The sequence below is a fragment of the Gossypium hirsutum genome, chromosome D03 (assembly GCF_007990345.1).
Source record: "Gossypium hirsutum isolate 1008001.06 chromosome D03, Gossypium_hirsutum_v2.1, whole genome shotgun sequence".
NCBI classification, from domain to species: Eukaryota; Viridiplantae; Streptophyta; class Magnoliopsida; order Malvales; family Malvaceae; genus Gossypium; species Gossypium hirsutum.
This window is the reverse complement of record NC_053439.1, coordinates 3,520,488-3,535,634: the sequence shown is the minus strand read 5'-3', so window position 1 is coordinate 3,535,634 and position 15,147 is coordinate 3,520,488. Positions and strand designations below refer to the sequence as shown.

The 15,147-nt window shown below is 32.4% G+C and overlaps 1 protein-coding gene and 1 long non-coding RNA gene across 2 annotated transcripts; one reads left to right on the top strand and one right to left on the bottom strand.

Annotated features, from left to right (window-relative positions):
• The first annotated feature begins 4,359 nt into the window (after positions 1 to 4,359).
• On the top strand, positions 4,360 to 5,436 carry LOC107950513 (uncharacterized). Its single transcript, XM_016885372.2, has one exon. It carries the CDS (start codon positions 4,360 to 4,362, stop codon positions 5,434 to 5,436), a length of 1,077 nt encoding a protein of 358 aa, XP_016740861.2.
• A 5,844-nt stretch (positions 5,437 to 11,280) lies between these two features.
• On the bottom strand, positions 11,281 to 12,536 carry LOC121215301 (uncharacterized). The gene is made up of 3 exons (XR_005911032.1): positions 12,498 to 12,536; positions 11,939 to 12,030; positions 11,281 to 11,341 (listed from the first exon to the last, which is right to left on the bottom strand). It is a non-coding gene; the product is annotated as an uncharacterized lncRNA (long non-coding RNA).
• Between the last annotated feature and the right edge of the window lie 2,611 nt (positions 12,537 to 15,147).

Below are 15,147 nucleotides of genomic sequence, written 5' to 3'. Positions count from 1 at the left end.
CACAATATAATATAGGTGGATAAAATAAATATTTGACATATAAATATTATATATCAAAAATATATATAAAAAAAGATTAGTTGATGTTTTTAAAAAAATAAAAAATATTTAATATGATAATAAATATCAATTTTATAAAAAAATATATTTTTATTATATAATTTGCAATAATTATTTGATTGTATAAGTAAAAGAGTTATTAATTAAATAGATGAATTAAAAATAAAAAAACTTGAAAATAATATATTTATTAATTTAATAAATTAATTAAAAATTAAAAAAAACTTGAAATGGGACTCAAGGATAAAATCACTATTATTTAACCATCTAACTAAAGGAATCAAACTCGAGACTTAAGAACAAAACTATTAACATTTAACCATCTGACTAAATGAGCTAATGTATAAAAAAGAAAAGTCGAAAAATACATGCTATATGACACATTCTCGTTTTCTCTCTTTAAAATTGACTTATTTCGCTAAATTCTTTAAACTCGCTTAAAAGGAGCTGAAACCCACTTCCTTTTCATTAGTCCTTCAAAAGTGAATGCTACATTTTACCGAATCCTACATAAGTTTAAAGAAGGGAAAAATCATTGGATTCCAATGTTGTGCAACCAAAATGTATAAATATCAGCCCCTCCTTTAACAATCCCCATTTTGAAATCTTTAGCCTAAAAAATTTCATGCCATGTGGCAATATTTTCTTCAATTCCAGAATCCCATAGCCAATTTTGTCTTCACTCTTCAAACATTATAAGTACAAAATTGTGGGTCCTTGGGAATCATAATAATCAAAGCAAAGGAAAAAGATTCAAGATTTTGATGAACTTTGCCTTCCTCTCTTTTTTTTATTTAACTTTTTAAACTGATTTTGCCTACAATATTATTTAATTGGATCACTTTAATAGATGTTGAAAATGAATGGAAAAGTATGTCATGTTGTGATGAGACCATTTCTGCTCTCTTTCTAGGTGGGCTATTAAAATTTTGTTTTAGGTGATGAAGAAGAAATTTGTGTCATTTGTGGGTAAACATAGTCAATTTACTTGATAATTTGATTGGAAAATTAAAAAATATCATTTAAAAATTCTTATAGCTTTAAGTAACTATCATAAATAAGCTGGTTTCCATTTCACTGTCTCAAATCAATCATATGCTTCACATTAATCTTTTGATTCTATTCTTTATCTTTTTTTTAATAAATTCTCTTTATCATTGCAATTTAATCTAATATGTTTGTTAAAGTTGGGTGATCCGAATTCTTATTAAAGAAATAAAATATAGTAGTAAAATAAAAAGATCTGTGTACAGACTATGTTGCACAAGTAGAATCCGTACAGAACTATACTTCTTATATTTAACATTGATTAGAATAGGGTTTTTCAACATTTAAATAGATGTAGTCAAAACTCATTTTATATCATTCGATTTTCAACATTAGTGAATTTTCTTCTCTTCTGCTCGTGGTTTTTCCCGAAAGGAATTTTCACGTAAAATCTGTATGTTTTATTTTTTTCTTATTGCTTTACAACTGTTCTGTATTACCATTATCAACATTAATTTTAACAAGGTATTTTTTTAGATCATTAGATTTCAAATATTGTTGAAAATTAGTTAAGCCTACACTCAAAGGGGTAAATTAAAAAATTTATTTTGAAAGGAAAGAATTAAATTATAAATTTTTTGAATAAAAATATAATTTTATCATTTTTTAAATAATTTGAAGTAACTAAAGGTAGCTAAGGCCTCTTCTTGCCCTAATAGGAATTGCCTCTCCTCTTTTGTAGTTTTGTAGTTAGGGTCTGTTTAATTGAAGGAATTGATTTTCCAGAAATTCATTTCCAACTTTTCCAGCGTTTGATTGGTGGAAAACATTTTCCATTTGGAAAATGAACTCCAAAACAAGGGAAAATGGGTTACATTTTAAGGAAAATGTCTTACCCTTTCAATTTCCGTAAGACATTTTCCGTTCTCTCCTCTCTATCGCCTCCTTCATTCCTTTCTTCGTTTCCGGTAGAAAATTGCTTCTATTTATCGATTTTCCAGTAACTTGTTTTTTAATTATTCAATACTTGTTTTTTTAACACAATTACAAATAATTATTTGATATTAATTTTTTCAATTTATAACGATTAATATGTGGCTTAATAATTGAGTATTATTATAAATAAATCATTGCAATATATGTAAAAATAATTTAAAATATAAAAATTTATTAATATATATCAATATATGTAAAAACAATTTTTTCGAAAAATATTTCCAGGAAATCTGCCAAACAGCCGAAAACATTTTACACAGATTCAATCAAACACCAGAAAATATTTTCCAGTAAATCATTTTACAGAAAAGTAAAACATTTTCCCGAAATCATTTTACGGAAAATATTTTACTGGCAATCAAACAGACCCTTAATTTGTGATTGGTGTGAATCAATTTTTTTTTTCTTATATTAATCGTCTATGTTTAGCATTCATGATTGATTCTTCCAATAATGTCGTTTTCAAGATTTAAACTTATGTTTTTTTAAAGAATGCAACATGTCTTATCATTACACCTAACATTTATTTGTCTGAACTAATATTTTTAATAATTAATATAAGTAATTTCAATTGTACAAAAATTTATTAGACTTAAAACGTCGTGGTTTATGCCAATTATGCTTTGAGTATGTTTAAAGGTATTCATGAGTCAGATTTAAATTTGGTTCCTAAATAACCCATTGTTTGAAAATAATAAAAATATTTTTATTTAAATTTAATTATAAAATATATATAAATATTAATATAAAATTATTATATATTTTTATTTTTGAACAATGGAAGGAGTTGGATCAAGGTTGAAAAAACTAAACTCAAGTCTATTTTCTTAATAATTTTATTATAAGTTTTGATTGTATTTACACTTTTTGACTCAATGCTTAAAACTACCTATAACCCCTTCCCAACCCATAGATAGAAGGATAATAAGCTTCAGCGCACTTAAACTCACGTCCTCCTATATTGATAATAATATCCATACCAATCGAACTAAGACTCAATTATTTTATAAAATAATTGAATTAGTTTTAATTATAATTAATCCAACACTTATTATTTATAATTGTGATTCTACTTGTAAACTCTAATTTAATTTACATCTCATTGACAAGCAATGTTTTGGACTCATTGGTTTGTTGAAGTAAGATGAGCAAAATAGTGTGTAAATGCCTTCTTTTAGTTTTTATTGTTGATGGAGGTGCCAAAAATATTATCCCAAATGAAGGAATAGGGTAATGGATTTGGAGAAACTTCACAATTCCAGCCTTGGATTTCCATTTTTCTCTTTGGCTTTACCCTTTTATTGAAGTAAGTAACAAGGAAGCAGATGCAAACAAATACATTGCAGGCTCATGATAGTGATTTCATATATTCTGTATATAGGGTTAATTTCACTAAACATCCTCAAGTTATAGCCTAAATTTTAATTTGGTCCTAAAACTTGAAAATGTTCTGATTGAATCTTCAAAGTATCAAATATTATAACAAGCATAACCTTTTGTCAATTTAGATGTTAAATACTAACTTTGGTTTGATTTGGAGTATATTCAAAACATACGTATCAATTTGTAAATATGTGGATACTTATTATATGGATAATCTGGATTTCACGCGCTAAAACAAAGACAATGCCAATAAAAATAAATTTAGGAGCACTATTTCTTTTTCTTAACACGTTAGGTCTAAGCTGTCTACATATGTTCTAATTGAATCCTTAAAGCATCAACATTATATCAAATATGTCATTTTGTCAGTTTAGACGTTAAATATTAGTTTTGGTATGATATGGAGTATATTTTAAACATAAAGATCAAATTGTAAACATGCGTGTATCTATCACATAGACACCTTGAAAATGACATGTTAAAAAACAGACAATGGCAATAAAATTTAAAAACACTATTTCTTTTTTATTTAACATGCCAGATCCAAGTTATTTATACAAGTATACACTTATGTATTATTTAATCTACCTGTTTTAAATATTTTAAGCATCAATAAGATATTGATGCTTTGAAACTCAATTTAAATGTTTTTAAAATTTGAGGACCAATATAAAATTTTGGTTGTAGTTTAAGGATGTATTATGGAATTAACCCTGTAGAAATGCATATAAGCAGAAGAAACGACATTGTCAACGTAAGAAGAGGCTTCCATGTGAGCTTCCCCGTTCTCCTCCATCGATTACTCTTACATATTTCTTCCTCAATCTCTTCTTCTTTCGGTTCCCACTTATCAATCTTGAATCTCCTTTTAAACCTACCGGCAGCTGCCATTGCAGAAAAAAAAAGCTCTCAATTTCTTCAGCTGAATCTCCAATGGCTGCAACAGCAACAGCAACGACAGCCCAAACCCACCGTCCAAACCCTTTACTCAAAGCTCCACCGCCAAGATCAAAGCTCGCTTGTTTCTCTTTCGCTGCATATTCCAAAACCCTTATCCACCATCTTCAAACCCTCGACATCCCCATCCTGCCTGGTTTAACCGACCACGAATTCACCTCCATCGAATCGGCTTTTCACTTCACTTTCCCACCCGACCTCCGTTCTATACTTCAAGAAGGTCTCCCCGTCGACCCTTCGTTCCCAAATTGGCGATCATCATCACCTCAGCAACTCAACGTTCTCCTCAATCTTCCTTTATTGTCTTTATCAAAGAACATTACGTTGCATAACTTTTGGTCTCCGTCTTGGGGTACTAAACCTTCGAATCCCAATGAAGCTTTGGGTTTGGTTAAAAGATTGTTTATAACAGCGCCTGTTTTAATTCCTATATATCGGAATTGTTATATCCCTTCGACGCCGAACATGGCGGGAAACCCTGTTTTTTACGTCGACGATGAGGAGGTTAGGATATTGAGCTTTGATGTTAATAGGTTTTTTCAAGAGGTTGAGTTTTTGAGGAGAGGTGGGGTTTTCAAGCCTTTCAAGAGGAAGAAAAGGAATGGCGTTGATAACAAAGTGCCGGCTTGGGCGGCGACAGTGGCTCGGAGGATCGAGTTTTGGACGGACGTGGCGGAGAAAGGGAGGAGGGTGGTGGCGCGTGGGGTGACGACGGGGTGGTGGTGGAGGAAGGAGGAGGAGGAGTTCAGGTTAGGCGGGTGTTTGGAGGAAGTGTTCTGGAGGTTGAGAGATGGAGGGTGGAGAGAAGAGGAGGTGAAGGACCTGATGATGATGGACGGCTGTGATCAATCACAGATTAAACCAAAAAATGGGACCCGGCCCTTGATCGACGGAGATGACGCCGCGTGGCATACGCGGGTTTTGTCGGTTGTGTTATTGCGTGGGGGTTGGAGTAGGGAAGATGTCGTATACTCGCTTGATATTGACGATATCGACGGTGATGAAAGCCTGTATTTGGAACTTCAATCGCCCAATAGCTGTTGCATTGATTAGGCATGATGATCATCAGAAATGCAGAACCAAACGGTGGATTAAGGTGCCGACACTGTAACTATAATGGACCTCACCTCACAATACGTGTAATGCAATACTACTTTCATTATACAAAAAATTAATTATTTTTGTAAATTATTTTTTTTCACAGGTGATACATATATAAAAATCTAGCATTTTTATTGTAAATAAAAAAAAAATTTGTCAATAATCATGGTCTAATATAAATTTAGTTTAATATTTTGGTCAATGGTTCCTTTTTAATTTCAAGCTGTGTATTTAAATATAATAGGCTAAGGTTCGTTTAAATACGTATATGCCTTTAGTGCGATAAGTTTAACTTATTTGCCTTTAATGTGATAGGTTAAATTTTTTTTTTGTCACACGTTATAATATTTATAAGGAAGTGATGGAAAGGAAATAGTTTTAAATCCCCTCCTAATTTTGTTATGATAGAGGGTTTCAATGCGATTAATAACATTATAAATAAGATTTTGTTTTGAATTAAGTTCTGATTATTCGATCATGTTTCTTTAATTTTTATATCATAATTAATTTTTTTTAACTTTATCTCATCATATAGTTAATTTTTATGTGAAATTAATGTATCTTTAATATATATTTTACGGTCATAAAAATTAATTACGACACACTCATAATGTGGGTATAAATTTTTTTATAACAAATATATTTATAAAAACTTAACAAAACAAATAAATGAGACTTTAGTTGAAATGGTAAACTTAAGATATTAAACACCATGGTATTTTAGTTTCAAATCTCATAATGTGTATTTTTCTAGAGTTAAATATAAAATGATAGAAATATCCTGATAGTAATGCTTGTTATTTACTAAATAATCTAGCCATATGTTATCAAAGGCTGCTTGGAGTCTCTTTAACAAGCAGAATCCCTTGTGGTGCGATGTTTTCTGGAAGAAATATCTGCTTGCTGCATCCTTTATGGAGGTGGAACAAAAGTCGAATGCTTCTTCTACTTGGCGTGGGATTTTAAGGACGTAACCCGTTATCAAATCTGGCTGCAAAAGGAGAATAAGAGATGGTCAATAGGTTTGCGAGTGTCAATATGCTTAGAAGTTTGCTACATACATCTTTGTTGCCATGAGTGTTGTTATGCCAAGGTTAGTTCGAAGACCATTTTGGATTAAATGGACAAAACCACCTTAAGGAAGTTACATACTCAACTCAGATGGAACTGTAAAATCTCGCTCATGCTTAGCTTCAATCGAAGGTCTTATCAGAGATAGCGAGGCTCATTGGATTGGAGGATTTATGGTGAATATAGGGATAACAAACAGCCTATACAGGTAGAGTTATGGGGGTTTGAGCCGATTTTTGTCTTGCAAAATCCTTGGGAATTCGTCAGGTCGTGGTGGAGTTAGATGTGCTACTAGTGGTACAATTCCTCCGACAACATTTTGAGAATAATCATCTGCTAGGTACTTTGGATAAAGATTGCCTTAACTCGATAAATGAAGGATGGGTGACTGAGGTTTGACACATTCATCGTGAAGGAAATAGTTGCATAGACCACTTGACAAATTTAGCTCAGAACTTTGAGAGAGGTCTGGTTCATCTTGAGTCGCCGTCGGCGAGCCTTGAACCCTTTCTATAGCGATGCTTGTGGAGAGAAGGTAATTCGAATTTAGTTCTCTTGTTTCCTTCTTTTTGTACCAAAAAAAAAAGAATGAGTTTCCGATAATTTTACGCTTGTTGATAGTTTTTTTTTATATAATAATCTTATAATCATATCTGCTTTTTTTAACACAATGTTTAGAACTACCCATAGCTCATCTCCAACTCATAAATAGGAGGATAATGCGCTTCTGCGCACTCGAATCCACGGTTTCCTGCATTAACAACAATACCTATATCAATCAAGATAAAACTCAATTGACAATAAAAAAGTGATAGTTAACTCTTTAAATACAGTAAAAAAAGAACACCTATAAATAAATCTAAAACGATGTCAAATATATATTTTAATAATTATTACAGCTCACATATAAAATCAAAGTGTGATTCATAGAAAGTTCTACTTGCCAACTAAGAGCTTTGAGCTGAATGCAGACTGAAGCCAATAAATTCAACGCCGTTGGAAAACCCAAGCCAGCCACATCGCTTTCATAATTCCGTGTATTTTACATGTTAATATATAGTTGTGATATGTTGTATCAATAAAGGTATAATTATGCTACGGGTATGTATTCTTCATACTTTTGAAATTTAGTCCTTTTATTTCCTTAATTTAAAAATTACAGTATTGATTAACTTTTTGTGAAATTTTGTATATATTTTATCAATTAAAACTTTAATTCATTCTTTTTTGGGGTGTTATAATTTTAATTCTTAAATCAAACTTTCTAATATTAAATTGTTACACATTCAATTTTAAGGGAAGTTCATTTCCAGTGTTATGAATTAGATTTTAATTTATACAAGTCGAGAGACTGAAATTTTGCAATTAAAAGTAAAAAAAAAAAGACTAAATTTTAAAAGCTTAAAAAGTAAAATGACCAGGGGCACTATTAAACCTATCAACAAAATATATTTGAACAATTCAGAGTAAAAATCAAAATCTTCATATTCCCAGGTACTCATGGGTCGAGTCGGATTTAGGTCTTGAATGTTCAAGTTTGAATTAAACTCATATTTTAAACAAGCCTAATTTTTTTATTCAAATTCATTTTTCGAGCCTAACATATTTGTTGAAACTCTCTTAAATATTGAGTAGGCCTTTGAGCCTAGGTAAGTAGCCTGACCCATGTACAAGTCTATTCCAAATTGTAAACTAAGAGTTTGGTGTGAATGAAGCTAATAAATTTAATGCCGTTAAGAAAAACACAACCCAACCCAACCCCTTTCATTTTCAATGGCTTGTGAACTCCATTACAAAAAAACCATTGTCATCAAAGTGCCATAGACTTGGCCCCTTCCATGAAGGCTTCAAGGTCAATCCATAATTTAGTGTTTGAGTGTGACTATGTGAGTAAAGGCAGGGGGGGAATCGGCAGTGGTGGCTTGGTCTCCGTGGCCTTTCTTCTATACCCGACCCAACTACTACGGCTTGACCCTAATGGTGCATTAAATACAACAAGTCAACAATATCATAATATGGATTTTTTTTATTGAAATTAAGGTATTTATTGTCTGTAGCAATGATTAATCTTCTTGTTATAGGGTTTTTTCAATGAAGTAAATAACAGGTAATGAAATGTACTTCATTCTCGTGGATAAGAATTGAACTCCCAACTTCATTGTTAACATGGACTAAATTTTGATTTTTGGGTTCTAATAAGGAGTTTAACGGTTACACTTTTATATTATTACACGACTACCAAGTGATTTTTTTTAATTTCAAAATATTAGATTAGTGAATTTAATAGAAAAATTATAACAATGGTAACATTTGGACCTAATTTTTTTAAATCTAAAAGGTAAATAATTTAAATTTCTGAAGATAAAAGTAAGATTAAAGTATATTTTAGCTTTCAAATTTAGACATCATAATTTAACACAAATAAACTATCAACCCTATATGAGGCGTGAAATTTGTACTAGTTTAATTGAATGGAAAATCTAAACTCATTGATACGTACACGTTATTATTTTTGTCAGGTAACTCAACTACATGTTCAAGCTTGAATGTATTGTACATTTAAGTATGTCATTGTTAAATTTTTTTCTTTTATAATTATTAATATATATAGATGGCCGTCGAAATCACCAAATATAAATTCTTACGATAAAATAATAATAAATTAAAATATAGAGTAGTAGGGTCGAATCCACAAGAACTGGTTGTCTAATTTCATCTTTTCTCGTGACCAGAATTGTTGTCACGGTAATAGTCGTGGACGTGTCCACGACTAGTGCGTTCCAACGATGGAAAATAAAAATAAGGATTTTAAATTGATTAAGATAATAAAATAAGGAAATACAAAAAATAAAATAAAAATATATTCAAAAATATATTCAAAAATACAAAAATAAATTTAAGAAAATAAAATAAATGGATAAATAAAATATTTTTTAAGATTAGCCTTAACCTCAGTGTACTCCAATCTTGAATCAATCATTGAAACAAAATTTCCTTTCCAAGCGATAAACTGGTTATAGCAATCGAGGATTCCTCAAACCACCAACTTTTCCTTTCGTAGTCGATCCAGTTATCACCTGCAAATCGACCCTTGTCAAATTTCCAACCACGTGGCACGTACCTGTAATTTAAGACTTCGACAGCCTTGCAATCTAAAAAGCCCAACTCGAATTAACGGCCTCAACCGTGTGGTTTTAAATCCGATCATTATCTCCATTGACAAAATTCAACTAGCTTTTTCCAATTGAACACACCAATTTGTTTGCGGGATTTTGAATACAACACCACCGACTCAACTTCCCGTCTGTACGCCAAACAATTCCAACCCAACGCGCGTTTTTTGAGTTGAAATTGAATCAACTTTGAGGGACGAATTTTTACTATCCCATATACTAGAGAGATAGCGAAAACTGAATTGAGAGATTTTTTTGAGCGGGTTCGTATCTCACGATTGTTTTGTTGGAGCAATTTCTGGGCTAAAGCTAAAAAGGGTTTAGTTAATCATGGAAAAAATCATGCTTGAAAATAAATGGTTTAAGTGGAATTTTGAAAAGTAGAAAGGGGCAAGACTTTAGAAGGCAATTAAACCAAAAGGTTGAAATCAAAAGAAAAAAAAATTGAAACTGCAAAATTGAATGGCAAAGACGCAGGAGAGGAAAAAAATAGAGAATTTATTAAATACCAAAGCAAAGTGTGTTCAATTGGTTGTAGTCATTAGGTATTTATACACACTTTTAGTGCTAAAATTTAGCTAGATTTTTCCTAAATATTATCACTAAATATTATAGCTAAATAATTCAAAAATTAAAAATCAAATTTAAACTAGAATTTAAACTAATTACAGAGTTATAACAATACCAAAAAAATCTTTCAATCTTTATCCAGCCACTTAAAAAAAATCTTCAACCCTTCAATCTTTATCCAATCATATTTGGATCTTCAATCTTTCAATCAAGCCCTCCTCTTTGCTTTTTGTTCCAATTTAACATTTTTTTTTGTAAGAGTTTGAATTCAACACACCAACTTCATTCCTGATAAGAAAAATCTAAATTTAATAGCGTTTTATTTGACAATTAGCCAAAAATAAATATATTAAAAATACGAATTTATCTTGCTATCAAATTCCCCCTACTTAACCGATGCTTGTCCTCAAGCATGATATCCACTAAAAATAATTTGTCAATCCCTTTCAAAATCAAAACCCCCTTTCCTAGTCAAGCACTAGAGGTGCTCATGGGCCGGGCCGGGCCGGGTTCGGGCCAGGCCCATAAAAAATTTTTGCCCATTTACTAGGCCCGGGCCCGACCCAAAATATGGGCCTGATATTTTGCCCAGGCCCGGCCTGTGAAAAAAATATGAAGCCCGGGCCCGGTCCGGCCCGTTTTTTTTATTTTTTTTACTTAAAAGTTAAAACTAATTGTTATTTAAATTAATTGTTATTGAATTTATATCAAATATCAAATTGTAATTTTTTTGTATATAATGAACAAAAAAAATAAAAAAAGATTACTTATTTGAATTTAATTACAAACAATCAAATCTTAAAAATAAAAAATGATTATAATATACAAGTAATTACAAACAATTAATTTGAATTTAATTACAAACAATCAAATCTTAAAAATAAAAAATGATTATAATGCACAAGTAATTACAAACAATTCTGGCAAACCTTGCATAAAAGAAAAAGAACATTGATTTTATGACCAGTTGCTTGCGTCTGCATAGTAATCCAAGGCTTAGGCAAACGTAATTCAGTCTTAAGCCAAGATAAAGTAGGCAATACCTGAATTAGCTAAGATAAAGTAGGCAATAACTAAATAGTGATGAACACAAAGTCAATTGACACTGGTCCAAACTATGATAAAGAGGAGCTACTCTTAGCAACTAGGAAAAATATGATATAAAAAGACATCAACTTAATATTTTTCCATGAAGCAAAAAAAGAACATCTTAACACGATACATCAATGGCAAGCAAGACCAAGTCATTTTGCCTCTATATTAATGGATTTTCCAGCAGCATTCTGAAACACAACTCCATAAGTTAAGCTATTATAAAGATACAATTATGGCTATAATAGTGCTACAGAGCTTTATAAACTTTAAAATACAGCAGCCAAGTACATTGAATAATAATCTTGAGCAAAAGGCTACAGAAGAAAAAAGCAAACTTTAAAATACAGCAGCCAAGTACATTGAATAATCAATGCCCATATTGATAAAGAGAAGGCCAATAACCACAATAATGAAGAGACATTTAAGCCATCTAAGAACAAACATAAGCATCCATGTTAATCAGATTCACCAAGACCATGCAACAACTTATAGAAAGATATAGAAAAAAAAATGCTTATGAAAACAACTAAACATGAAAAAAATACCTGCATATATCGCACAACAGTACTAGTATAATCAACAGCTCTCCTTTGGGTCAGCTTTCTCATTCTTTTCACAGCAAAATTGTCACCATGAGCTGAAAGAAAAATAAAAGAATTTTGTCAGAACTAAAATTTAGATAACCTAACTTCTCTGAATTGTAACTCATCTAAACAGGACATATCCAACAAATAACTAGAACGAACAACACAAATGAGGGAGGTACTAGAGTCAATAACCCAAAGAAACAGCTGATTTCTATGTTTAGCCCAACCTATGTCTAGGCTGTTCACAAAACCAGGACGTTAAAACAGAGTCCCATTTTTAATCATCTAGGTGCCAGCAGAACAGATGGAAATTTGCACAATGTAAACAGTATTAAAATTTGCAAGGGAGATTTAAGCAACACAATCTCTCAACAGGTCACAAGCAAGAAAAGAACGGATACATCAAATGAAATTATACATCTACGGTCACAAGCAAGTGAGGGAACTGATTCGAATAAAAATGAAAATAAAAAAGCACAAAGCAAAAAACAAATTCAAAGGTTAACAGCAAACTCACCTTTGAGAAGACGAAGAAGGCTAGAAGCAGTGAAGCACCGTGGAGTCGTGAATCGGTGGAGGTGGAGTTGGATCCGATTTGGGGGAAAAAAAGGGAGGGAAGGGGTTAGGGATTTAACTGGGGACGGGGGGAAATGGAAAAGGAAAGGGAAATTGGAAATGGGAAATGTATTAATGACAAAATAAAAAAATTATATTAATTAAATTCAGGCCGGGCCGGGCCGGGCCCGGGCTAAAAAAATTTTACCCGAGGCCCGGCCCGTTTTTAAAACGGGCCTAATTTCTTACCCAAACTCATATTTCGGGTCTATATTTTTACCCGAACCCTCCCATATTTCGGGTGGGCCGACGTAGGGCCGGGCCGGGCCGCCCGGCCCATGAGCACCTCTATCAAGCACACATCAAACAATTAGGTGAATCAAAAATAAATAATTGCTAAACATTCTAACGCCCCAAAATTTTATTTTTGGGTATTGTGAATGTGTGACAAAATATTTGTCTGCTTTAGTGGCTATGTGTTCTTGGTGTATTTGGGAGGTCTCAAGTTCAAGCCAGGACTTGGGCAAATTTTGGTATTTTTATGAATAATCTCTATCTTTGGTCAGTAGGCTTTTAAGTAAAAGTTGGCAAATAATAAACAGGGAAAGCCTCTTGGTTTGGTGGATAAGTGGAGTGTTGGTGTGAAGGAGGTCCTATGTTTGAATCTTGGCATGGACATTATTTTTGCTCGTGCGTCCAGAAGAGTAATAGATTTACTAGGGAGTTTGATGGAGAGAAATAAGGGATTGGGGTTGTTATCAAATATTTTGTTTATCTTTTTTTTTCACTTTTTTTTTACTTTCCCCAAAATCCCTCCACCCTCTGGCCGTTTTTGTCTTCATTGTTGCCAAATTTCTGCTCTCTTTCACCCTTCATCTTCTTGATTTTTCTTTTCCCACTCTGCCTCATGTCACTCCATGTTTTTCTACGATCATTCCGTAAGTTTTAGATAAGTGATTTTTCTTTGTTTGTTAAATTTCTTCTAAAGTGTTTTATTTATGCCAATTAGGGGAGGATTCAAAGGCTTGTAATCACCAATCAAAGTCTTATTTTGTGTGGGAATTACTGTTCATCGATTGAAGGTAAGGTTTAGTTGCTTATGGGTTAAAATCTCGATACGAGTTCAATTTGGGATCATGTTATGTGAGATTAAACTAGTGTTATTTTTTCAATTATAGGTTTTGTAGTGCTCGGGGACTGTTTTAGCATCAAACAAAACTAGGTGTGTACCCGAAATGCAGAAAATGGGATTCGGCAAAAAACTAAAATTGTTTGCTGTTTGGACAGCAGCAGTAGGCTAACTTTGAAAAATCACCATAAATTGTGGAAATTTAATTAGAGGATGAAAAAAATATGTAATTAAATCTTATTGAGTCTAGTTTCTTATAGAAGAAATTGTGTAAGTAATGGAATTGTAAATCATGAGATATAATAAGTTTTCTGAGATAAGAACAGAATGAATTATGGTTCCCCTGTTCTGACTTTAGAAAATCATCAAAAATTGGATAAAAATAATTAAGGGTTAAAATTTACATGTTTAAATTATTAATGAGTCTATTTTCAATAGAAACAAATGGTAACATCATCCAAATCTTTTACTAAGAGATAATTAATTTTTAGCAAAGAAAGGTCGAAGTTATCAGACAGCAGAACAAGGGTAAGATTGAAGATTTTACTGTACTTATTGGCTAAACCAAAAATTCTAAAAATTTTATGGTATGAAAGTATTTGAGTCTAGTTTCAAAGACATCAAGAAGACCTTAATTTGAAATTCTGTAGCTCAAGATATAAATAATTTAGTAACAGTGACTCAGGTAGATAGCTTTGAAGGAACATATAAGTAAATAGTGAAAACATATATAAATATTTAGCTAGCACGGGTTATATTAAAAATGGACCGCGCGGCCAAGGCCAATTTGGGCCGAGTAGGCCACACGAGCGTGTGGGCCTACACGGGCAGACCACATGGGCATGTGAGCCCATTATCACTGAATTGATTGCTAAGGTTGCACTGGTCGCCCAAGTCGACTGTGAACCTACTGTAGGGTCAGTAAGCATCACTTAGACCTTTAATTATATGAACTGATTGTTTGATTTATATATGTGTTAAGCATGATGATAGTATGCTTGTATACTGAATTGGTTATATGTACTGATGTCCTGAGATAGCATGTCATGACTTGTATGTTGCATTGCATGGGGTTGCGTTGATTATATTTGGAGGAAGTGTACTGAAAGACTCTTAAGCCTAAGATACTGGCAGCTCAGCTGGAAATTACTGTTTTGTGCCGCATTCGGTACTACCTGGAGTGTAGGGATGGGTGGGTTGATTTGATCCCCACATGGAGTGTAGGGTTGGACGGAGATGGTGTGTAGAGGCTGGTTGGGTAGGACTTTGTTACTGAATACTGCATGACTGCTACTGATACTGTGATGGGCTAAGGCCCTACTGCATATTTGATACTATACTGAGATGGGCTAAGGCCCAAACTGTTACTGATACTGAAAAAGGGCTTAGGTCCAGGACTGCATTAACTATGCACTGTGATTTGCTATTGTTTGTTTTCTGTGGGATTACACACTGAGTTTTCATAAACTCACATCTTTTGTTT

Excerpts from the sequence above, each read along its gene's own strand:
- LOC107950513 (XM_016885372.2), top strand. The coding sequence starts at position 4,360 with ATGGCTGCAACAGCAACAGCAACGACAGCCCAAACCCACCGTCCAAAC.